Source organism: Elgaria multicarinata, chromosome 6 (assembly GCF_023053635.1).
Source record: "Elgaria multicarinata webbii isolate HBS135686 ecotype San Diego chromosome 6, rElgMul1.1.pri, whole genome shotgun sequence".
Lineage (NCBI taxonomy): Eukaryota > Metazoa > Chordata > Lepidosauria > Squamata > Anguidae > Elgaria > Elgaria multicarinata.
The window spans coordinates 92,172,850-92,198,436 of NC_086176.1; the positions used below are offsets into that span (position 1 = coordinate 92,172,850).

At 41.2% G+C, this 25,587-nt stretch overlaps 2 protein-coding genes across 4 annotated transcripts in view; both read right to left on the reverse strand.

Annotated features, from left to right (window-relative positions):
• Positions 1-374: 374 nt before the first annotated feature.
• On the reverse strand, positions 375-10,605 carry SETD9 (SET domain containing 9). 3 transcript variants are annotated; one of them, XR_010025554.1, is made up of 7 exons: positions 10,356-10,605; positions 6,001-6,365; positions 4,510-4,633; positions 3,732-3,847; positions 3,214-3,319; positions 2,816-3,016; positions 375-1,052 (listed from the first exon to the last, which is right to left on the reverse strand). XR_010025554.1 is itself a non-coding variant. In XM_063128057.1 (7 exons), exons 1-6 carry the CDS (start codon positions 10,439-10,441, stop codon positions 2,929-2,931), a joined length of 885 nt encoding a protein of 294 aa, XP_062984127.1. In that variant the 5' UTR covers positions 10,442-10,605; the 3' UTR covers positions 375-1,052; positions 2,889-2,928. The 3 variants fall into 3 exon arrangements, 2 of the variants coding, with proteins under 2 accessions (XP_062984127.1, XP_062984128.1); XM_063128057.1 differs by having other exon boundaries at positions 2,889-3,016; XM_063128058.1 differs by having other exon boundaries at positions 2,889-3,016; positions 6,001-6,225; positions 10,356-10,441.
• Positions 10,606-14,685: 4,080 nt separating this feature from the next.
• MAP3K1 (mitogen-activated protein kinase kinase kinase 1) overlaps positions 14,686-25,587 on the reverse strand; it is a 64,563-nt gene continuing 53,661 nt past the window's right edge. Inside the window, exons 17-21 of the mRNA XM_063128779.1 lie at positions 24,429-24,591; positions 22,845-22,976; positions 21,232-21,374; positions 17,885-18,016; positions 14,686-17,349 (exon numbers count right to left, since the gene is read on the reverse strand). Of these exons, the coding sequence (XP_062984849.1) occupies positions 17,200-17,349; positions 17,885-18,016; positions 21,232-21,374; positions 22,845-22,976; positions 24,429-24,591 (720 nt within the window). The 3' untranslated portion in view covers positions 14,686-17,199. The remainder of the gene's footprint in view (positions 17,350-17,884; positions 18,017-21,231; positions 21,375-22,844; positions 22,977-24,428; positions 24,592-25,587) is intronic.

The following is a 25,587-nucleotide window of genomic DNA, read 5'->3' on the forward strand; positions in this document are numbered from 1 at the left end:
GAATCTTAGGCCCAGGGCCAAATCTGTACAGTTCTCCAGAAGGCCATGCCCTCTTTGCCCCAACTACCAATATGGTGGTCCCCCCCTTTGAGCAGTTTCCCCCCCCCCCCAATTCTGAAATCTTAAAACACATCTCTTAAGGCTTGGTTACTGGCAGTAAGAACTTGAAGTTACAATATGCTTGTATTTTGGGGGCCCATCGCTTTAATCTTTGGCCCCACTCAGCACTGCAATGTGCCCCCCCCCCAACTTCTCTGAAACTGAATTTGGCCCTTGGGCTGTGAAAGAGATTCCCCACCCCTGTCATAGGCTACAGTGCACTCATATGTTTGACTATTTAGTGAATGGCAATGCTGAAAAACCAAGAGATCACATTCTAGGTTTATGCTACATAGTGGATTTTAATCACTGTCAGTGCTCCTTAAAAGCAGCAACCACTATAAACAGGCTGACCTTTCTCTTCCGCTCCCAATGCCTGTGTCCATAATATAAGATTGCAGAGGGAGACATTTTTTTATCTACTCAACTTCCACATGCAAAATCCATTTCTATACAAGTCCACTTAAAAGTAAACCTCGTTGTGTTCAGTGCTTGGCACACTTCAAGACTTGAATCCCAGGTGAGTGGGTATAGAGATTGGAGCCTAAGAGAAGAATCAGAAAATATGAAGATCTTCCAGGATGTTCACCCACCACATCTAAAGCCCTGCCAACTCACTGTGCAGGAGAGTAGCTGGGACCACTTATTCATTCATTCTTATCCCCAGTCTACATTGATTTCAATAAGGGGAATTAACAGTGTGAACTTTGAGGGCCATTTTAGCGGTGGGGAGCGGGGGAGTCAGAGGTACAAGGGAGTCTTTGGATTCTGTGGGTCCAAGGCCATTCCTGACTTCCTCTGATTCAGTCCGTGCCATTAGCTTTGCTCTGGTGTACAAGCAGATTCTTCTAGGGGAGTAAGTGTGCTGCTGTCAAATCTCAGCAGATGAAACAGTAATTATGCAACTTCCTGTGGTCCTTCACCATCCCTTTGGCCATCTTCACAACTGCAGCCTAAGTAGATAAAAGAAGAATTGGGTGACCAGATATGACAACAATTTATGTAGTGTTAGATGTAAACAATTCAGCTTACAAGTCTCCTACAAGTTTAATGATATAATTTCAGTTTGGTGCCAAAACAGAAGAGCTTGATCAGGGGGACTGGAGCACCTCCCCTGTGAGGACAGGTTGTAATGTCTGGGACTGTTCAGCTTAGGGGAAAAAGGCAAGTAAGGGGAAATGAGTACACAAAATTATGCATGGTGTGGAGGAAGAGGATAAGGAAACATTTTTCTCCCTTTCTCATAATACTAAAACTTGGGGACATCCCATGAAGCTGATTGGTGGGAGATTCAGGACAGACAAAAGGAAGGACTTCTTCACACAGCACATATGGAATTCTCTGTCACAAGATATATTGATGGCCACCAACTTCGATGGGGATTGGACAGATTCATGGTGGATAAGATTATCAATAGCTACTAGTCCTAATGGCTGTATACTGCATCCAGGATCAGAGGCAGGGTGCCTCTATATACCAGTTGTTGAAGAACACAAGTGGAGAGTGCTATTGCGCTCATGTTTTACTTGTGGGCTTCCCACAGGTAGCTAATTGTCCGCTGTGTAAACAGAATGCTGAACTAGATAGGCCCTAGGTCCGATTCAGTATGGCTCTTATATTGTTTAGAACCCTAAAAAACACCAGCAAATAAATAGAAATGAATCTCTTGATTTGGCGTTATTGCTTTGAAGAACAGCTGTTCTCAATTGCTTATTAGTTTCTATATACCTGACATTCTTCTGTAACTCACCACACATAGGAGACCATTTCGCTCTGGAGAAAATTGAAATTATGCTTTCATTTGAGTAAGTATGTTTACCTTTGTATTATATAATATACCTTTCGGTTTAGTACTTTTATTATGTTTTAATCATTTTTATATGAATTGTTCTACATCTTGATGACTTTTTAAAATGTATTCTAAAGTTTTTTGAAGTATATTGTATGAGCATATATGATTTCACAATTCACTACTTTTGTAAATATTATATTTTACTATATTTTTCCTTTTAGATTGCCCTGAAGGACTTCAAAAGTCCGAAACGCATTGGCAAAAACAAATAAATATTTTCTAAGATAGTTCTCCGGTTCCACCCCTTGCCCTTGGCTTTTTTTCACTAACAATCTAACTTTGACCTGCTTTACATGTAACATCAGCAAATTTTGGGTAAATTAACCCAAGATTTGCTAGGTCACATGCTGGTGTCTCTTTAAATACGCAGTCTCCAATTGGTCTGATTGTAAGATGCTACATGCGAACCCAGACACTTTAGTTTGTTCATGGGTTGAACAACCCAAAGTTTTTCTTTGTGGACACTGTGCATCACACATATGGGCTCTGCACCAGCACAGAGCTTGTTTTGGGAAACTTCTATAGCTGAGGCAAATGTTTTTTGGGGGAACCCCCCACCACCATCCACTGCGATGACTCAGGGTTCCCGCCCTTCTCCTCAGTTCTCTTTCGACCGCCTTGTTTGGAACTTCTGTCTTTCTCATGAGGAGAAAGCTTTAGAGTGCTGATCATAGGTTAACTTTGGGTTGTTTTACTCATGAACAACCCAAAGTGTCTGGGTTTACACATAAAAAAGCAATCTACAGTTGGGCCAATTGGAGGCTGCATATTTAAAGAGACAACAGCATACATGGGTCATGCAACATGGCATTAATTAAACCATGATACATGTGAACCAGCCCTTTATATACATTAATGGCATACCTGGTCATTAATTCCTCTTTTGTTAGAAGGATGCACCAACGTCCCCATCCTGGTATGCATTCCATATAAATACCTTAGGAGTCGAAATCTATCCAATCAACGGTTCCTCCAGCTCAGCTGATAATTGTGTAATAATTTGAGAAAAGTTCTTCTCCTGGCCTGATGTTTTGGAGAGCAACCAGAACAACACATCTCAGGGGCCTGCAGATTGCATATTCAGGGAAAGGAGAAGATTGGGGAGACTATTATGCACATTCATTTGTATTTGCATAATACGAATTAGTTTCTCTTTATTACAGTTCTGAAAAACTAATGTTTAAATGCTTGACCTACTTGACAATATTTGCATATTCAAATTATCAGTCCTAATATATTCAAAGTATCTTATTCAGCCTCACCTCTGTATTTCATGGCTGTAGTTTATGTTTGGAAGATACTGTTTCAATTCTATCGGAAAACATCCAGGTACATCAAATTCCTGGTAACATACATTGGCTGCTTTGTCTGATGGAAAAAGAGAAGGGGGGAATCTTAACAGGAGATAAGACTCAGTAACTGAGAGTGGCTCCATTTTTAATATCTCTGGCTTTATTGAAGTAAATCATCACCTCTAAATTCACCATTCCTACCCCATCCTAATAAGAGGACTCAGGTGCTCTCAAACTCTCCAGGAGGAGCAGTCCCATGGATGCAGCTATGATAGAGGAATTAATATTGGTCCTGATGAAACCATATGGACAGGTGTCACTTCCTTTTGTGTAAAAATGGGTCCCAACACTCACAGAAACGGCATCCGCAAGCAACACTGTAAGCATGGTAGCATTGCGCTTGAGGTTTATCTTCCAGTTGGACATCGTTGAGTCCATGGAAACTTCACATCCTGATCTAGTCTAGGAAAATAAACATTTCTACTTACCTGTTGAGCAGTTGTTGACATATTGCCCCACTGCCAGTGGATTCTGCACCCTATTCGTAAGCCAAAAGACATCACTCATTTTCAATGGACCAAGTTGATCTCTTTTGCTGCATGATCTGAAAGAAGTTATAGTATTAAACAGAACATATATCCCTAATTTGACTGCTCTTTGGGTGATTATATGCACCTACTCAAAAAACCATGGAGACTTCCCATTTATTACATTTATATCCCACCTTTCTGCCAAAAACGGCACTCAGCATACACCCATCTGCAAATTCAATCTATTTGTTGGGCCCGTAACATTCAGCATTCATAAATCCTATTCAATACTCATAAGTAGTAATTTGGATCTGAGCATCTACGGAATGTGCAACATAGCAAACAAAATATAGCCTATTGAACGCTATATGGGGATTTGGGGGAGCAGGCTGTCAAACTCCTGGCAGGCCATAATACACAGCTGGTGGGCTGTCTTCAGCTTGGTGGCTCTTGAAAGAGAGAAATACAAAACTGAGACATTACAATGCTAAACCTGTGACATCGCGCAAATTTCTGTTCTAGTTCTCCACCACTGCTCAAGAAAAACTAGGGTATCTGCAAACCAGGCAGAAAATAGTTTTGCCCAAACTCTGGTTGCTAACTTTTTATTCCACATAAAAGCTAAAATAGACAACTTTAAATTTGTTTGGTTTCAGATAACATCACCATTTGATAATGACTGGAGTTTTACAAAGAATCAAACATTGGATTTGGTATTTTTCTATCAAGTACCTACCTATATATAGCCTTTGATATTCCCTTGTCATTCCCATCAATAAGCACCCCATCTATGCATCTAAATATAAATGGATTACCAATGGACTGGAAAAATATAGGCTCATACTTTTCATAGACTGTACCTGTTTAAGACAAAAGTCGCTATTTTAGACTTTAGTGACAGGACAGCTTTATTAAGCAGTCATGGTCAGCACAAATATCCCCAATGAATACCAAGAATATATATAAACATTTTCATAGATATAAAAGGCTGTGGGCACCAAACTGCTTCAGCTTGGTGTAAATATGGGATTACTCCGGAGCAAGCATTTGGAAAAACATGGCTATGTGTATTTCCAGAAGCAGTGACATTTTTAAAAAAGCCTCCAATTTTCAGGAGGGCAAAATTGTACCATTCCCCGCCCCCCCCATAGCACCAGATTACAGACATTTTGCATAAGGATGTTGAACAAATCTGCAATGGAATCAAATGAATTCAAATTTTTATGAATCTGACCCACAGAATCCGCAGCGGACCGGCTTTTCCCATCGAGCAGAGTCTGTGGAAGTTTGTGTAAATTTCATTGTAGAAAAATACTCCAAAAAAATTTTTTTTTTAAAAAAAAAACACCTTGGCCAAACATGTGATTTTTCCTCTAGGCTAAAGTGTGAAAATGTACATTTTGGGGGAACTTGCACATTTTCACAAATTCAGAAACTGAAAAATCAAATTCCATCAATGGGCATATGGTGGAACAAAAGGTGCCTGACAATCCACAAAACACAGACGGAATTGATTTCTCACAATCTGTACATCCCTAATTTTGGATTATTTTTCAGTGGAATCCAATGGAGCACCTATGCCTCCACCGATTCTGTTGCACAAGCAGGGAGGCCCAGTGATTCCGTTGCATGAGCAGGATCCACTGCTTGCACAACAGCAATTTAACGTTTCCCAGAGGAAGCTCTGAAAAGAGCAGAAACACTTGTTCCTTGATTGTGGCAGGTTGGTGGAGCTCCCTTATGTGAGCTCTGCTGACCTGACCTGTTCCTGAAATGAGCATTTTTGTTCATTTCTGGTTCCCCAGAAGCACTAAATTGTCCCCCTGCAATCCTATTCACATTTTAGACAGAAAAAAGTCCTACAACTGCCAGCATTCCCCAGTCAGTAGGACTTTTCTCTGCCTAAACATGCATAGGATTGTGCCTTTAGTCACTACAGCCCTGTGGAACATAGCAACCCCTCACCTATTTCAGAATAGTTCTACCGAACAGAACAAACTAAGGCTTCGTCCTGCTCAGCCCTATGAAGGAAATGGGCTGGAGTCCCATGTTGAAGCACCTGCTTTGCACACAGAAGGTCCTAGATACAATCCCTGGCAACACCAAGTAGGGCTGTGAAAGACCCTGGAAAGCTTCTGCCAGTTTGTGTCAATAATACTAAGTTAGATGGATTCAACCTAAGACAGCTTCATACATTCACCAATTTGAAAACACATTATTTCCATACCAGGATACATAGATACAACTGTTCCTTTTGGAACAAAACCTTTGGTTACAAAGACTCCTGTTCCAGCAGAAATCAGTGAACTGGCCTTTCGGGTAATGCTGAATCCTAATGTATTAAGCAGAATGTCTTCTGGATTGAAGATGATTTGATTCTGTTGGTTGTCATCCATTACTTTGGATGTCTCGGGCTGAGCTGCCTCTAGTGCTGGGTATTTGGATTTAACTTCTGGAAGAAAGTTAAGAAGAAACATTTGTCTGCCCAAGTCATTTACAAATAAAGCTCGAAATGTTTTCAGTAGCATTTGTAGGACATCTTCATCAGAAACAATTTTGTCTTTAGATTCTTCTGGGACAAACCGCAGAGTTCTGAAACAGGAAAAGAAGATGACCTCATATAAACACCAGAGCTGAGGCATTTTGGAATGCTATAAACGGAGGTGGATCACTACAACCAATATTGTTTGGTTGCTTTTGTAATCAAGATTTATTAAAATGATGATGATGATCTTAACACAGTCTTAACACAGCACGGCCAACATATCTTTAAAATGTGGACATAATTTTGATACAATATGCTAAACACAACGTTCATTCCTATACACTGCCTAGGGCAGCCTTCTCCAACCTGGTGCCCTCCAGATGTTTTGGACTTCAACTCTCAGCAGCATGGTCAATGGTCAGGAATCCTGGGAAGAGGAGGAGTCCAAAACTTCTGGAGGACACCACACTGGGGAAGGCTGTCCTAGAGCAATGCAATAATGAAAGAGCATTGCTATTTGCCTGTCACCAGAAGCCAGTGGCAAGTAACCATTTCTCCCACCCCACCAGGATCAGCTGATGTAAAAATACAATGCAGTCATACCATGGTATGCGCAAGGTGGCTATATGTGGTTCTCTAGTCTCCCCTCCAAGCACTGACCAGACCCAGGCTTTGGCAAGGTGGCTGCTTCATATGCCTTCAGAATACCCTGGTCTGAGGCATGGTCTGAATAGCTATATACACACTGCTCTCTGTGTCTCCCCTCCGCCCCACCCACCTCCAAAGTCTTGCTTGCTTTGAACCTGAGAGCTTCTTGGTCTAAGAAAAGTAGCAGAAGAAAATCAGTCCTGCTGACACCACAATTGAAATGGAGAGGACAGGGAAGTAAGTGGCTTAACATTCACTTAATTCTCATTTGTATGACTCTGATCAGGTCTGGATGAAGAAAAAGAGTCTATCAAAAAGAAAGAAAGAAAGAAAGAAAGAAAGAAAGAAAGAAAGAAAGAAAGAAAATCACCTACAGGATTGGTTTTTGTAACAAGTAGTCAGAAGGATTTTTTAAAATATAAAAACTGAAATCTCTCCTAAATTAAAACAACGAGCATAAACATACTAACTAAAAATAATAAATTATCCTTGAGGGTATATAAGCCTATGATGAGATCATTAAACCACAAGTATTCGGCATGAGATATTTATTGGTTCCCCCAGAGAACTAAGATTCAATTTAAACTTGTATTCATTCCAGGCATCTGTTTATTATTACAGAAATTAGAGATGAAAAAATAAAATAAAAATTAGACCTAATCCATACTGCAGCCAATGTAGAATTGCCATTTATACAATACAAAATCTCATTTTTAGCGTGAATGGCTCACTCCTCTTGAGAAGCAATTTCAAAGTGTCTCTGAAGGAGGGTGCCTTCATCCATCATATATATATGGGGTTTTGACTTGAGGACAAAATAGGGAACAAAAGAAACCATATAGAGCAGACATTTAGCCCCACTGGGAAAATAATGTCCTGACGAATAAAGGTTTATCAAGCAAAAGTCAATCCAACTATTAAAAACTGAAGTCAGCCTATCACAATACATTCTTTAAAATGTGGCAAAATAGAGTTGTTTGAACTGTGATTCACAAACTATAACTGAAACCTTTCTTCTGCTGATGTCAACAGGAATTTCACTAATAATTTTATCAGGATTTAGATTTTTCTTCCTGGGCTTTATGCATTAGTGACAGTGCCTCAGTGCTGGCAATATGACATTATGGAATGAAACTGACCAAAAATTAATCTGCGTGGTCTCCTCTTGGCCGTTTTACCATCAGTTTGATTTGCAGAAATGAACAAGTGCTGCTTTTCACAGCACGGAGATAATTATTAACAGCTTTTAGGGTCTGCAAATCAGGATGTTGCATTGGAAACTACATATGCCATATGGATTGCCTCCATCATCACACAGGAGACCTTACACCTCAACACCACCCACTCTACACAGCATGGGAATTCTCCATGTAATCAGGATAGTCGTGCTATGGTCTCACATGTATTGCTGTTGCTGCTAAACTGAGGTGATTCCAATGGCTTCCACATGGTGGACATAATAATATGCTCTGTGTCAATTCACCAGGGGCAGTCTCTCTTTTTCCATCTAGTACTTGTCTCAAATAAATCACTGGCTCCATTTTGCCTTTGGAAGAAACCTTTTTAAAATATTGTGAGTGTATATATGTCCACTAGAGTTCCATTGCTTTCTGCCCTCTTCCACTGTAGAAGTTAACTGTGTCAGTGAGAGGGAAAGATCATAATAAAGGAAGCTGCCTTTTATTGAGTAAAATTATTGGTCCTTCTAGCCCAGTATTCTCAACATTAGGGTGACCATATGAAAAGGAGGACAGGGCTCCTGCATCTTTTACAGTTGCATAGAAAAGAGAATTTCAGCAGGTGTCATTTGTCTATATGGAGAACCTGGTGAAATTCCCTCTTCATCACAACAGTTAAAGCTGCAGGAGCTATACTAGAGTGACCAGATGGAAAAGAGGTCAGGGCACCTGCAGCTTTAACTGTTCTGATGAAGAGGAAATTTCACCAGGATCGCCATATATACAAATGACACCTGCTGAAATTTCCTTTTCAATACAACTGTTAAAGATACAGGAGCCCTGTCCTCCTTTTCATATGGTCACCCTCCTTTTCATATGGTCACCCTACTCAACATTGATTTCAGGCAGGAGGTTTTCTTGCCCTACCTGGAGATGCTGGGGATCAAACCTGGGACCTTCTCCATGCAAAGCAAGGGCTTTACCACTGAGCTACAGCCACATAAATACACACACACACACACACAAAATGCCAGCGCACAACTTCTCTTCCACCACCACCCTGCAGCCTACCAAGACAGAAAATGTTGCTGAAGGTGTCTGCAGGCCCATGTTCAACATCTGGCATATTCAGGCAGCTGCTGGGGTCCCAGCACCATGGCAAGGCCCACTGTTGATACCTGCTGAGTGCCTCCCCTTTTAAAAAGAACACGTTTCCAGTTCAGGATTCAGGAGCACTGAGCAGCTGGGTCTAGCCATCATTATAATTTCCTATAATGCCCTAATGCAGCTTCATTCCAGGTCACGGTGGGGAATTTAAATGGAAGGTAGACCAAGGGTTCTGCACTGATGCTGGCTGATTCCACCAAGCAAACCTCCCCCACCTGAGAAGGCACTTCATCCAGGGCCTGCTCAAACCTGGAGCATTTCCATGAACATTTTCATAATACATACAACCAATTTCACCGTACCAGTACCAAATATTCTTTATGTAGCTACAAACTGTAACAATCAGTTTACTAACACACTTTGTGAAGAATCTGAAGATCTGTTAAGATCACATATAGTCTGAAGTGAAGCAGGTGGGGAGTTTGAAGGAAAAGCTTTTTAGGGCCTGGGACAGGTCAAGGGAGGAACCATCCATGCAGGTTTGCCTGGCCTTGAGAGCAATTCCCACAGTTACCTATTGCCAGGGCACCATGTTGGTTTCTCAGCACCCAGTCAGTGAGGAAGTTGGGCCACCCCAGTCTACTGAGGATGCACAAGCTACAAGGGTGGGCAACTTGTGTCTCCCCAGATGTTTTGGCCTACAATTCACATCATCTCCCATCATTGGCTATGTTGTCCAAAATGTTTGGAGGCCAATGAATTGCCCACTCTGAGCTACAACAGTCATTTGCAAAATCCTAGCAACTGAACATGTGGCTTTTATGCCCACAATAATCCTGGCAATTACCACACAACACGAAGGGAAACAAACCAGGCCAGGTTGCTGTCTCTCCTTGTAGCTTGGCTGGCTACTCTACTTAGGGTACAATCCTATGTATGTTTAGACAGAATAAAAAAAAGTCCTATGACTCTCAGCTTTCCCCAGTCAGCCATGCATGGCTAACTGGGGAATGCTGGAAATCTTAGGGCTTTTTATTTTGGTCTAAACATACATAGGATTGCACCATTAGTCCCCCAACAAACTCTCCACAAACGGCGCCCCATTTCTTTCTGACACCCGGAGAGAACAGAGCAGCGGGAAAGTGCTCCTCGTTTTGCCTTCACCTGCGCTTGTGGCGGAGATTGAGCGCGATCCATGGCACGAAGCGGTACTTGTAGGTCTCCCAGCGCCTCCGCAGGGCTCTCAGCATGGCTCGCCCTCTTCTTGCACAGGAAGGAGGGTAAGGGAAAGCGAGCCTGACGGGCACCGCAGCTCCTCCCCGAGCGCGGGTGCCAAAGCATCGCCTGTGCCAGTTCCTCAGCACGCTCGAATTCGGGGGTCACCTAGAGCCCTGGGCAGGCTTCGGAGCAGTTGTCGGCCGGCGAAAGAAGGGACGGCGGGACTCTCGAGACACACTAACAGTAACAACTGTTAGCTTCCGGATGCCACAAGACCCCGCGCGCCTGTGATTTGCTGTAGCAGATGAACACAGCTACTCATCTATCCACCCCACTCCTGGAGAAAGTAACTTCCGTTCTTCCCTGGCAAATTTGAGCGAAAGGCAGGCTGAGGAGTTTGCTTGTAACAGCTGCAGACCAGCAGTGGATTTAGTAGCTACTCTGGAGGAAACGTGCATAGCACCCTTCTCCAATCTAGTGCCCTCTGGGTGTCTGGACTCGGGCCTGTGGCCGGGGTGGGGGAGGGCTGCCCCTCCTAAATTTTCTTTGCCCCCTAAATATTTCTACAAACAAACAATTAGATCCCTACCGCACCCCACCCCACCCCCATTGTCAAGAACGATAGCGAGGAGGAAATCTGCAGGGCCAGGCTGCGGAACCAAAGTGTTCAGGCACACTTTCATGGGGGGACCGCTTACAGCAAAGGACGCCTGGAGCAACCTATTCCAGGTCTGGACGGAGTCCTGCGTGCTGCCAGGTTGTAGCTCACGCTCCGAACGCCTTTCCGAGGGAGCTTTGTGGGCGCCTCAGAACGGCCCCCAGCTCCCCTATAGAACAAGTATTGGTCGTGGCGGATTTGGGCAGCAGTCCTAGGCGTGCTTTCTTAGTTGTAAGACCCACTGACCGAAATAGTTACTCTCGAGCAAACGTGTTTTATCATACTTCCCTAACTAACCTCGTGCTCTCCAGATGTGAGCTGCGGAGGGGTGGTGGGAGTTGTAGTCCAACGCATCTGGAGGGCACCAGTTGGGGAAGGCTGGTGTATATGATCGGGCTGGATGTTAGAAGCAGTACAGTAGGTGTAGCGATTTTAAAAGAGGTATACAAGGACCGCTTATAAATATTGGGGAAGCCTGCGGCTAGCGGTGGGACTTTGGAATGGTGAGGGGCGGGGGCAAATCCTGACATCTGGAAGGCTCCCCGCAGGGCTGCTTCTATCAGCCAAGAAGCTCCCCCCTTTCTTGAACAGCTTTTATCAGCCTCCCTCCACCGTCCAGCCTCCCTCCACTGTTGAGGCAGTAGCAGCAAGGCAAGCAAAACTGGTCCTACAAAACTTTTAATCAGCTAGGATCAATTTATACATTCAACAACAGCCAATCGGAAAATATGGTTTTGCTGAATGTATATGTTGTTAATGAGGTGTTCCACTTTAAGCTGCAGGTGGGGTATTGTGTATTTAAACGCACCATTTTTAAAAATGAATCCTGCACACCCAAAATTAACCTTCTCTCTACCATTCTAGGATTTTCTGGGTGAAAGGTTTCCCCTAACAAACCCATGGGAACTTTCAAATATACAATCTCCTCTACTATCTATGGTCTAGGTCTAGGACAAGCTTAACTGCTCATTTCTGCTTTTAAAAACCAATATCACTGGCTTTTATTGATGGAAGGAACAATCCTATGGCACCCCCAGATATTGTCTAAGGGGCCTTAGCATGCTGGGGTCTCTCCCCTTTTAAGGTTAGAGTCAGTCTCTGATCTCAGAAGGGGGAGTTGTAGATTCAACCCTCAGAACCTCGGTGGGGGTGGAATGGGAAAGGGGACATTTTGGTGGGTGGAGAGGAAAGGAGATTAGAGAGGCTAGGATACAAGCATTCCTGAGCCTATACCAGCCTCCTTCCTTCCCCTTCCGAAGCACCATTGCTAGACAGGCAAAAAAGTTCATCAAGCCAAAAATACAGGGTGGGAGGATGGGGAGTGCAAAGACCTCTTCTGCTGCTTCTCTTGCATTGGATGATCAGAAGCTTCCAGGTTCAGGGGCTTCCAGTCTTGGAGGGTCCAATCAATAGGGTTGTGCCTTTAATGTGCTTAGCTTTCAAAGGCAATTTTCTATTCTGTTTAGACAAATTCCAGGAGAAGCTTTTCAATGGCTACTAGTCCTGTTGGCTATATGCTACCTCCAGTATTAGAGGCAGTATGCCTATCTACACAAGTTGCTAGGGTACATGGGCAAGAGGGTGCTGTTTTAAGACAGCTTTGAAGACTAGCCTTTTCCAGCAGGTCTACTCAAATGAATGTTAAATCAAGAATTTTTAAGATGTGTTGATTCTTGTATTAATGTTGTTCCCCACCTCGATCCAAAGGGAGAGGTGGGTAAGAAATAAATAAATTAGTAGTAGTAGTAGTTTCATTAACTACATATTTTTAAAATGTTTTTATGAATTTGAAAGTTGGTCATTAGTATGCAGCTGAACCCAGATAATTCAGAAATACTATTCTTTTCAAAGCACAGCAGAATCAGGAAAGTTTCCAGCATGGATGATTGTTAAAACTTGAGAATATTTACATCAGGTGGCAAAAATACCCTCCTACCTATATATTTTACCGAACATGTCTAAACATTTCAGTTTTACGTAGCAGAGTCCCAACAAATATGAAGTTAATGTTTTATTTTAGCAACCAAAATCCTTGAACTTGTAAACAGTTTTATCTGCCGCTTTTGGATATTCACAATTGTAGTTTTTAGCTTATGCTGTTGTTAGCGCCTTTGGATGCCCCAGTGTTGAGATGGGATGGGAATTGTGTGGGAAAGTAGAGGAACTGTTTTAACTTAGTTATAGGAATATTTGATTTTAGACTCCTCTTAGAGCAACAAAGGATTTAGGCTGGATTTATGGATGACATTGTATTGAAAGGAATCACTAAAAGGGGTTTTTCTATCAGACAAGCTAAGTTTCTTGTGAAATCAGCCTTATATTTCAGACGTGGGCAGACTTCAGGCTTGTGGGATCAGCTTTTGTTCTTTTTACTAGAACACTGAGATCCATCATCTGGAGCATGGTGCAAAAGACCTAGAACTAAAGAATTTTAAACCCAATAATTTTTTTTGAGTACTGACCTCAGAGCCCTTCCACACAAAAATCCACTCGTGATTAACCCAAGTTTTCTTCACTTTAGTAGTATAATTTATTTATTTGTTACATTTCTATACCGCCCAATAGCCGGAGCTCTCTGGGCGGTTCACAAAAATTAATAATTTAGGGAAGTGGAGAGGGAGGATGTTTAGTTGCTGTTGTTAAGCAGCTAGCAGTCAAAAATCTTGTAACAATCTACAAAGATTGATCCAGATGCATTTTCTGCCCTTCATGCTATATTTATCCAGTGTGAAAGTTGGGAATGGTCATTGTGTGAGTACTAATGGCAGGTGGGACTTCAAAAAACCCTGAATACACAAGCCTTGCATATATCACCCTCTATCAACCCTTGTACTCCTTTCGACGCCTCCTGAAAACATCTTTATTCCAAGAAGCCTTTCTTTAACATGCAGCCTTGGATTTCTGATTTTTGCTTCTTTTTAAATTTTGTTTTAACTGTTTTATTCTGTTTTTATTTTCATTTTACCTTGTACACCGCTCTGAATTTTTTCAATGGGGAGCGGTATATAAATATTCTAAATAAATAAATAAATATGAAGCATAGGCAACACACTGTAGTCTTGAATGTGCTATTGAGGTACCAATGTGCCCAGCATTTCCCAGCTAGAAGCTCATTGAGGGGTGGGTGGGGAATTGGATAGTATGACAGTAAGTCCTGTGGCGGATTTAGCCTTCCTAACAGTTGACAGAAATGAGTTTTCAACTGTTCCCACCCCCCATTTTTTCCTGAAGTGTGCCTAATTTTTTTAATCACATAGGATGATAATGACAAGAGGCACAAATAACTTGTGCAGTCCTAATTCAAGGATCAGATATTTAACTCTAAACCTGGTAAATTGTGCTCTAGGTTTCTGTAGGTAAAAACACACGATGAAGCAGACTTGAAACTGAGCTAAATAAATCCTAAACATGAGGCATTTTTATATGGCCAAGAAATAGAGGAAAGGGATTAAAGACTTATTTACAGGCTTTTTTAAAAAAACCTACATAAATAGCTGATAAAAGTGACTTTTCAGACTTTGTGTTTTCTGGCTGACTGTAGTAGATATGTTAACACAAATAAATGTATACGTGAATGTCAAGTACTGTTGCAGCTCATTGCCATAAAAAAGGACAACCTTTGTCCAAAATCTTTTATTTACTATAAAGACAAAACCACCAAAATAGGTACAAATTATACTATAAAATTGGTTCAAAGGGGTAAAAACTTTTAATTAAAATATCTTGATATATTTAAAATAACAAAGGATATAATGAAGCCAAATTTTCTTAACCCAGAGATCTTTAAAATTTACTTGCACAGTAAGGTGCTAATAGAAGTTAGCCCTTAAGCCCCGGAAGTCTTAGGAATCAGTCACATAGCAAATATAATTTCAATGTGAAAGTGAACTTTGGTAGAAGAAAATCTATAGGACACCTGAGGTAGTAGAAACTGGAATAAACAGCAGTAGACGTTATTTACAACTTAGGTACCAAATAACATTAAGAACACAAAAATAATTACACAATACGATTTTCAGTCCAGCTTTGATCCAAAGAAAATAAGATTACATTACATCTGCATTTTTTTTAAAAAAACACCACAATTACCAGCAAGCTGAGGGAAATGCAAACAAACTCAAACAATGCTTTTAGACATTTAGAGGCAGTCTGAGTTTGATATATGGTAGACATGGTGATCTAAAAGGTAATACTGATTAGCTGAGGTTCATCAGTTTATACAATTGACATTTTTGTCAGAAATGGCATTAATCTGACAACAGATCTTCCAGTACATGAATTGGCAAGAGTGCATCCTTTAAAGCTTGCACACAAGAGACTTGGAAACAATCTGATTAGAATAATGAAAAATTCTAAATTGTCAAGAAACAGAAGTCAAATACAAAAACAGAGCTACCAAACTTCACATTTCGATGTTTTTAACTCTTCAAAGTCTGCCAATCTTCAAAAAGCAAAGGAATGTAACATTTCAAGAAGAAATACACATCCACATGTAATGACATTGCTTTTAATTAATGCTAGCATGATCATTGCTGTAAACTTTTCACTTGATTTGCTTCCAATTTGTGAGTGGTACATTGTTTAAAATGTACAGCACTATAGCTTATTTAGTTTGTCCTGAGTCTTTGAGCATAACCAATTTCCGGTCAATAATTCAACTGGCTTCTGAAGAGTTAAAACTTGGAACAGTTATTTAACAAAAGTTGATTAAACACAATCAGTACTTTATTTCAAAAAGACTCGCTAAAAAGCAAAAGAACAGCTGCCATCTTCCTTCAATACTCCATTCATCAGTATCCAGAAGCCTGCCCTTAAAATCATGGAACAATTAAATATTTGCTAAAAAGTAGTTTTGCACTCTTGGTGAAGCAGTTCTTCACATTATGTTTAAGGGCTGTTTTGTTCAAGTCCGAGCTCATTTTCCTGTACATTTTTCTTTTTAAAAAGAGATGTAGTGGTACCCTTTCCCTTTTAAAAAATATTGTCCAATTGCATAATTATCAATTGTAATTGTAAAAAGATGATGTATGGCAGAAGGAAAACAGCAGGCAAAGGAACAACAGTGAACATGAATACAGTGCTAAACTGAGAGTAAGACTGGAGGTAAAGCTTTGGCTCCCATCAAAGGCGGACTAGAATGGAAGCTGAATGACAGCAGGCATGACACGTTACACTTTTTTACACAGCTTTACCATGAGAATTTTGACATGAAAAAGGCTCCAAAACCCAACAGTTTATTTGAGCATTGGTTGCAAGTTCCGTTATTCAAAACAATTGCCCATTTCCCCCTCCAACACATCTTGTCACTGACTCAAGGGCAGCATTTTATTCCAGATTTCAAACCAATCTGTATCACAGTCTCTTATAACAAGCGATCCAGCAATATTGAGCTTGAACCTAGTTCTAGCTCTTCTGGGTGTGTTTTAAAAATCATTTTTCCCTGAATACGAAACAAAGGATAAAATTGAAAGCACAGAACTATAACTTCCATAAAGAAGTTACATGGATAGCAAGTAAAATGCACAGGGAACCACAACTGCCATGAACAGTGACTCTTGGGAAGGCAAAACATGGTTTTAAAACCATCCAAAGTTTCTTTCTCCATTTAAAGAACTAGTTTCGTGAAAATATAATGCACAAACACTGAACTTCCTTTATGACAAGTGATGAAAACAAACTAAACTGGGTTCTAGAGCCCAAACTGCTGATGTTTTCATGGTGTGAAATGGAACAGTGATTGCAGTTTTTAAATGGCTCCTGAGCCCCTCAGCTGCTAATGCTGAAAAAGTGCTCCAAAATAAAATTTTAAAAAATCACTTCTTCCACTAAATAATCATGCAGATTTAAAAGAGGAATTGCTTTTCCATTTGCCGAGAGCCAGATCTTTGAGAAAGGCACAGTTTACATATTTCTGCACAAGTTGTGAAATGTTGCATACTGAGCTTAGGTAAAGATCTCGATTTGTCAGTCACATACTTAAGTATAGGTCCTCTACTGACCTCAAGTCCTCATAACGTATGATTAAGGCCAGCAGAGCAGTTAATACATGCTGCAATGCAAAACTGCACAGGAAGACCAGCACTGTTCTATATTCAGTAGCATCATGTTCAGTGTACCCCCACTTTTACAGAACTACCACGTAGTGCGGAAGACAGGGTGTTTCAGCAACTCCCTTGCCGGGGGTCTGTCCTGAGGTTGAAGCTCCAAACATCGAAGCGCCACATCCCTTAAGCCTGGAGTCAGATGAGGTGGGATTGATGGAGCTGTAGTTGCACTGGCAATCTACAAACCAAACAGAAAATACAAGTTACCCTCAGGATTCTCTCAAACAACACCCCTGAACTCCAGAGGCAGACAAGAGCAAGACTTCTCAGAGAGGATCTATACACAAAAATACCTCTTGGTTGTATTGCCTGCAATCTGGTTTACATTGTTTACCATGTGTTCGCCTTTATCTTACACAGTGATGTTTACATTTCCCCATACACTGATTTCATGGTGCCCTCCTCTGAAGATGGGGATGTTAGAGTGGTGTATTTTTTAAAGCAATAGGATGCTTTTAAAATATAAGACAACCTAAGCCTTCCATTAAAACAACAAGAACACCACACAGGGTCCCATGCTGTTCAAGTGCAATCCCTTTGCCCCATAGGCCATGATCTACTGCAAATTCCTTCCATCCCAAGTCCTATTGACAAACTTGCAAAAATGTTCTTGGGCAACTCTAATTTATTTCAAAGGTGCTTGTGCAGTAAAAGTTCCCAGTGGATTTCTCCAACTGTGGGCTCTGAAGATTTTCTCTGACATATCAACTTACCTTAAATATCAAAGCAAGATGATTGGAATGTTTCTCTGCGTTCCAGGGGGGTTTAGCACAAGCCATTTCTATAACAGCACAGCCAACGCTCCACACATCACAGCTCCTACCGTATTGTTGGCCTCTCAACACCTAAGGGAGATGAAGATAAACAAGTTAACTTTAATTAATCTTCTACTATCAGCAGAGCATGTGTTTTAAGAAGCAGACTGTTCACAAGGTAAGAAGCTTATTAAGACATGTACTCAAAACGTTATAGCAGGACGGACCTGTTCAGCACAATGCTCCATGTAAAAATGTCATGAGACATGGCCCATATCTTATTTACATACGTATATAGCAAAAATGTGTTCTTAGGAACATTCCTATGGACACCAACATTAAACTACAAATGTCAAATATGTCCCCAATAAAATTGAATAATTAATCTGCAGTGACAACATTTCCCCCTTCACCTGTTTAAACACATCCATGAAAATTAAATACTTGAATACTGTAATATGAACAATCTGAAGAATTTCAGCTTTAACAAGCATCTACTGGCCACAATAACATTCCTTGAAGGAAGTATGGTGTGTGTGGTCCTTTTGTGATCTAACATCAAGATACAATAATCATTCTTTTTTATTATTATTTTTCACAGCTCTTTGTGGAAGAAAAGCATGAGATGTATCTTGACAGCATGGAAAGAAAATGCAACCAGGACAGACAAGTCAGAGTACATTGCCATTGTTTCTATTTCTAGAGTAGTGTTTCTTAAACCTTGGGTCACAGAGCAACATTGCTCACTTGTAACTGTTGCTCTTAAAGGATGGCCTACATACCATCACACACATGGTTGGCCAGCTATACTGGCCCCATGGTGGGAAAACCTTCAAGAGCACTATCATAACCTCTGGGGAAGCCACTACTTTAGCTGACAACATCACAAGCTAACTACAGCTGTACAGAAGAGGGAGACCACCATATTTATGACTGAATACAGAGAAGCAGCAAAGCATCGGATTTGGGTTGTTGTGCCACATGACCAGGGCAAAGGCCAAGCTCAGGAGCTTTTTCAGATAATGGGGAAAGGGGGAGAGGGGAATGGGTGGGGGTATATACTATCCCAGGTCCACTTCCTGAGGGTTATGCAGCAAAACCTGTCCCTAAATCAGGGGTGAGAAACCTTTTTCATCCCAAGAGCCAAATTCAATTTTGGAGAAAATCTCAGTGGTGTAATTTGAGTGGTAGGAAGGGCCAGGGGCAAAGGGGGAGGGCCAAAATACAAGAAATACCAGGATATTGTGTCTTAAATATCTAACCTCCATTCACTAAGTCATACAATGCCTTGCATAAGTATTCACACACACCCCTTTGACTTTTTCACATTTTGTTGTGTTACAACCTGGAATTAAAACAATTTGAAGGAACAAAATATTTTCTGTGGCACAAAAGTTAAGTAAACAAAAAGTATTCACCCCCCTGAGTCAACACTTGGTAGAAGAACTTTTGGCAGCAATGACAGCTGTGAGTCTTTTTAAGTAAGTCAGTCAGCTTTGCACATCTGGATATATGCCCTTCTTGGCAAAATTGCTCAAGCTCTGTCATGTTGGATGAGGACCATTGGTGAACAGCAATTTTGAAGTCTTACCACAGATTCCCAGTTGGATTGAGGTTTGGGCTTTGACTGGGCTATTCTAAGACATTCAGGTTCTTGTTTTTAAACCAGTGTAACCTTAGCTGTGTGTCATTGTCCTGCTGGAAGCTAAACCTCCACCAGAGTCCCAGGTCCCTTGAATACTGAAACCAGTTTTCCTCTAGAATTGCCTGTAATTGGCTCCATCCATCTTGCCCTCAATTCTGCCCAGCTTCCCAGTCCCTGCAGATGAAAAGCATCCCCACAACATGATGCTGCCACCACCATGCTTCACCATGGGGTTGGTGTTCTCGGGGCAATGAGCACTGTTGGCTTTGCACCACACATAGCGTTTTGCACTAAGGTCCAAAAATTCTAAACTGGATATGGATTCTTTTTCAGCAATGGCTTTCTTCTCACCACGCTTCCATAAAGACCAGCTTTGTGGAGAATCCAGGTGATAGTTGACCCATGGATGGCTTCTTCCATCACAGCTGTGGATCTCTCCAGCTCTTTCAGAGTTACCATCGGCCTCTTGGTTGCTTCTCTGACTAATGCCCTGCCCCCCGATCCCTGAGTTTTGGTGGACAGCTTTCTCCAGGCAGAGTCACAGTTGTACCATATTCTTTCCATTTTGTAATAATGGATTTAACAGTGCTCCAGGGGATGTTCATAGTTTGGATATTATTTTTTATAAGACAACCCTGATAGGTGCTTCTCCAGAACATTTTTTGATAGCACCTTCATGATGTTGTCTTCATGATGTTGTTTGTTTAGATATGCTCTCCAACAAACTCCGGGGCCTTCTAGAAACATGTTTATTTTATCTGATATCATGTGACACTTGAATTGCACACAGGTGGACTCCATTCAACTAATTATGCGACTTCTGAAGGTAGTTGGTTGCACCAGTTATATATAGGGGTGTCATAGCACAGGGGATGAATACTTCTGCAATCAAGACCTCTCAGTTTTATATTTGTAAATCATTTTGTAAAACATGTAGATTCTTTCCCCACTTCGACATTATAGACTATTTTGTGTATATCATGAGAAGAAATCCTAATTAACTCCATTTTAATTCCACAACAAAATGTTCAAAGGTTAAAGGGGAGATGAATGCTTATGTGAGGCACTAAGCATTTTTTCAACCTTTTAGGGTGGGGAAAAAACTGCACAAAAGCTGGGGAACTACTAACTACCTCAGTGGTTGGGGCAAAGGAGGTAGGGCCAGGGGCATCCAAAGAATCCCGGAAGGCTGGACTGGGACCCCAGAGGATCGCATTTAGCTCCCAGGATTGTGATTTCCCACCCCTACCCTAGACGATGCACATGCCCTTAAAATGCTATAAAGGAGGTTGGGCAAACTCACGGAAGATGGCCCTATCAATGACCATTAGTCCAGAGGCAGTATGACACTGAATACCAATTGCTTGGGAGCAAGAGTGGGAAAGGGCAGTTTCCTTCATTCTCTGCTTGTGAGCTGCTTAGAAAGATCTGGCTGGTCTTGTCGGCCATTGTTGGAAACAGGATGCTGGACATAATGAATGTTTGGTCTGGTTCAGCAGGGCTCCTTCTTACGTTCACATGTTTGACATCCAATTACTTTAACAAGAAGTTGTGGAATGTTTTAAAAGGCAGGTAGGGCAAAAATATACAGCTCTCTCACTTGCATTGTACAGATACCACTCTAGGTGCAAGAAGTTAGAGCCTATGCTAAAATTCTTACCTCGGGTGCCATAAAAGCAATAGTCCCTAACAACTGTCCTTGAAACTCTCCAGCACCAGTTCCTTTCGATGCCAACCTAGCTGCAGCTCCAAAATCAGCAATTCTTAATCTATGACCTGTGCTGTCAATTAGCAAGTTGGCACCTGTCAACATCAAAAGAAATGAAATTAGGTGGTGGCAATGAGAGGTGCACCCTTGAGTATATGGCAGAAACACAAATTAATGGCAAACAATACTGAACATTTGGATATTTTCCTTCATAGCACACCCACAATCTCCAGTCTAGTTTAGACAATGCAGAAACTGAAGCCACAAACACCAAAATTAGAGCCTTCATACAAAAGTGCATTTCTCCCAAATACTGAGAAAAACATCTGAAGAGTTCTAACCTTGTAAAACAAATGTTTTTCAGAAGCTTATACTGTATTTCGTAATTGTGTTTTTAACCTGTTGGGTGTTTTATTGTGGTTTTAATTTTTGTGAATGGCCCAGAGAGCTTCGGCTATTGGGCGGTATAAAAATGTAATAAATAAATAAATAAATAAATAAATAAGCAAGCTTTTGAACCCCATGTACTGGATGAGTTTGCATGACATGACAATCTACCAGACAACTACACAATGTGGGTTATTTTTGAACAGCCCACGGTGTGCCCGACATATGACTGGGCTCACCATGGGTTGTTCTCCCTTTCCTTCCCCTTGGTATCCCAGGTTCTTGCATGGTAGAACCCTTCTTGTCTGCCTGTCCCACCCCCCTCTCTGCTCCAATCGCAACCCTTTTCATTCCCCAGATTCTTATTTCAGCCCCATATGTTTGCGCAAATATAATTTTGTCGTGCCCCAGGAATTCGCACTAATGTCTGCTATTTTTTTTAAAAAAAATTTGGTCAGGCTTTCGCAGTTATGGAAGTGCACACTGGCTGTCAAATATATATAACCTTGCCTTGTCAATGCCTTGGTCTGTTTCAGCTGTCAAAGGGAACAAAGTGCAGTATGAAAGATACAAGGAAATCAACCAGATGATACTGCATATAGGCTAATTTGACAGCCGTTGACCGAGATAGGTCAGGAAAAGGGGACAAGATCACCCATTTAGCAAGGTGATCCCCCAGGGTTTTAAGTGTGAACTGACAATTGTGAGTGTTCTGCTTCCATTCCATACTTCCCCAAGTCTCCAGCAAGTCCTTTTAAGAGAGATCTAGCCTCCAATCCCCTTTTGCAGCTCCCATTACTGCTCTCTTTTAAAAGGACTTGTTGGAGATTTGGGGAAAGTGTGGAATGGAAGCAGGGCACCCACAAGTGTTAGCCCAACACATAAAACACTGGGGATTACCTTGCTAAGTGGGCAATGTTGTCCCTTTTTCCTGACTTGTCAATAACTGTCAATTAACCTATATGCAGTCTTGCCTTTTCAATTTTCTTGTATGTTTTATACTGCACTTCTCTCTTTGGCAGCCGAAACATACAAGGGCACAAGGCAAGGCTAAGACACAGTGATGCTAAGATATAGTGATACCAAGTCTTATCAACAAAGTTGAGTAAACTACTTTCTTCCTGTTACAAGGCTTATTAATAGGCTAGTCTGTCCAACTCTAGTAATGATGTTCTTACCTTTGACATCTCTGTGAATGATCTGATTCTCATGAAGGTAAGCAAGGCCACGAAGCAACTGTTCTGTGTAGTTTGCAACCACAGACTCTTTAAAGGCTCCATATTTACTTAACAAATGCGCAACAGATCCCCCTGGAAAATGAGAAAATATTTTAGCCAACATGAGCCCCTAGATGTGACTACCATTGCATAGTATTAACTTGAAAGAGTTACAAAAATTGATATACAATGCAGGTTAAGTGAAGAGTTTTAAGGTCAATTGTATGAATTCACTTTTGGGTCCTTGTTTTTTATGGTTTTCGTCATCATTCAGAGAGAGAGAGAGAGAGAGAGAGAGAGAGAGAGATGCACTAAGTATGATTCAACATCATTGATCTTTTACTTTCTATTTAAGAACACAACAAGCAGTGTTTTGCCCAGTGTTTAGGCTGGAAGCTTTAGAAAGAGATCTATTTTATATTGTAAACTTGCCCTCTTACATGCCTCACAATGTTTACTGTAACCAACTCACTTCTGCTGCTCATTCCCATAAGCACAGGCGTAATGCCTAATACATTTCCTGCATACTTTTCTCTGTAAAATCTGAGAGCTGCAAGCAGTGGATGCTGGGGGACAGACCTTAAGCCCCATGCAACTCTCATTAAGGTACAGGTGATTCAACGGTAGGAAATCTCTTGAATTAGCACCATGGAATGCACATTATTTATAGCAGGGGTGGGCAACTTGTAGCCATCCAGCTGTTTTGGCCTACAACTCCCATGATCCCTCAGCATTGGCTATGCTAGCTAGAGCTGATGGGAGTTCTAGGCCAAAACAGCTGGAGGGCCACAAGCTGCCCAGCCTTAATTTATAGCATTTTTACACTGCCATATCATCAAGCCTTCGAGGTGGTTTACAACAGTGAAATTAAAACAATGAAATACAATGAAATACAATGAAAGTACAAAATTAAAATCAACCAGTAAAAAAACTCAGAACGCCAACAAGTAGCAATATGATTCAAGACAATCTCAGCCACTAGAACAGGATGGACCTTACCTGGTGTCTCAAAACTAATAAGCAGAGGGACAATCGCTCAGTGGTAGGAGCACATGCTTTGAATACAGGAAATCCCAGGTTCAATGCCTGGCTTCTCCAAAGCAGATCTAAACTGACAGGCAGTTTTATGTCAGAGGGAGGGATCCCTGAGAAACCCCAGTCGCAAGTTATTTAAGGCCAAGAAACAAACTGGTAACCAGTAAAGACATTTTTCATGCTGTTATAATGGAATTGGCCTCAGCAATCTGGCAGATTCTCTACCAGCTGCATTTTTGAAACCTATTCAAAAGGCAGTCAGAGTAATCCAGCCTGGATGTTGCTAGAACATGGATAATCACTTGCCAGTTAGAACTAGGAGTTCTAATCATGCAAATCAATGTGGGAAGAGGGAGAAGATTGGTCTACTGCCTGATGATATCATAGGCTCCACAGGACCATTTGATTATAATCTGTTCCCTGTAGGCTTCCTAATACTGCATCTACCACCAGAGCTGGCAAAGTGATTCAGGCTTATAAATGTGGAGCAATTTCAGGTGGCACACATACCTGCCATCCATTCTATAAACAGGTTGTAGTTGCTCTTCTCACACGTAGCGCCCAACATTCGAATGATATTAGGGTGATTCAGATGACTCATCATCCTTATCTCTTCCCTCAGGGCTTCTACCACTTCTTCCTGTTCAGATGATGTATTCCTGACATAGGTCACCTGTTTAGCAAAATAAAATAAAATATGATTTTTAATTCAACAATGGTTTAAATCACAGCAGTTTGGTCTTATTGATTATATTTGCTACAGAACACAATAGCGACTGACACTGTTGTGGCTGAAGCCAGAAACCATGTTGAGCAGTTTCAAGGAAGGGGTTCAACACATTACAGGCTGCCTGGCTCTATGTCAAATTTCTGTTTCTTCTATATACTGCTCTTTAAAGTCTGGAACTTGGAGTCTCATTGGAACAAAGTCTCTATATCCATTTCTTCTTTCCTTCCTTAAGCAACTCCAAGCAGTGACTTCACACATGGACAGGGGGGAAAAAACATGTAGGAAAAATGTGTGGACTATGACATGTGAAGTACAACAATCAACACTCCTGCTCTACCATAAAAGTGAGCTGGCTAGACCTAGGGATGGGGAAGAAATTTGTTTCATTTGCCCTAATTTGCGCTTCCTGAACTGAAAAACAATTATTTTTCAGTCTTCACATTTCTCTGTATGTTGCAATGAAGTTCTCAAATAAAAAAATCTATACAAAAAGTCGTACGTTAGGAGAAATGTCTACAACAATGGAGATTGCCTTCCCCAAGCTAGCTGACCTCCTGCACTTGAGGTGAGAAATACATACAACAGAGCATACAAAATGAATACAAAAATGTATACTTTAGGGGGGATTGTGTACAAAACTGTGTATGAATTTTCAAGTCGACTTTTTACCCAAAATTCCGGAACTGATGCAGAAACAGAATGGAACAAAATTGTGCTTCAAAAAGTTTGAAAGTTGTTTAAAGGAAAACAGATTTGTCTATTCCTAGTTGGAGCTAGACTTAGTCATACTTTGGTCCATTTCACATGATTAAAGCAAGCCACTGTTTCTTGTTGCAGCACATGCCAGGCACGATTTGCATAATCACTGCATGGCCATGGCTTAATGTGATCTGAACCTGGGTGGCAGGATATGTTGGGAGGGTTAAACGACAGCTGCCT

Excerpts from the sequence above, each read along its gene's own strand:
- SETD9 (XM_063128057.1), bottom strand. The coding sequence starts at position 10,441 with ATGCTGAGAGCCCTGCGGAGGCGCTGGGAGACCTACAAGTACCGCTTC. Across the intron at positions 3,320-3,731 it reads TGTCAACAACTGCTCAACAG|ACAAAGCAGCCAATGTATGT; the intron begins GTAAGTAGAAAT and ends TTTTTCCATCAG. Across the intron at positions 3,017-3,213 it reads TACAGCCATGAAATACAGAG|GCCCCTGAGATGTGTTGTTC; the intron begins GTGAGGCTGAAT and ends TGCAATCTGCAG.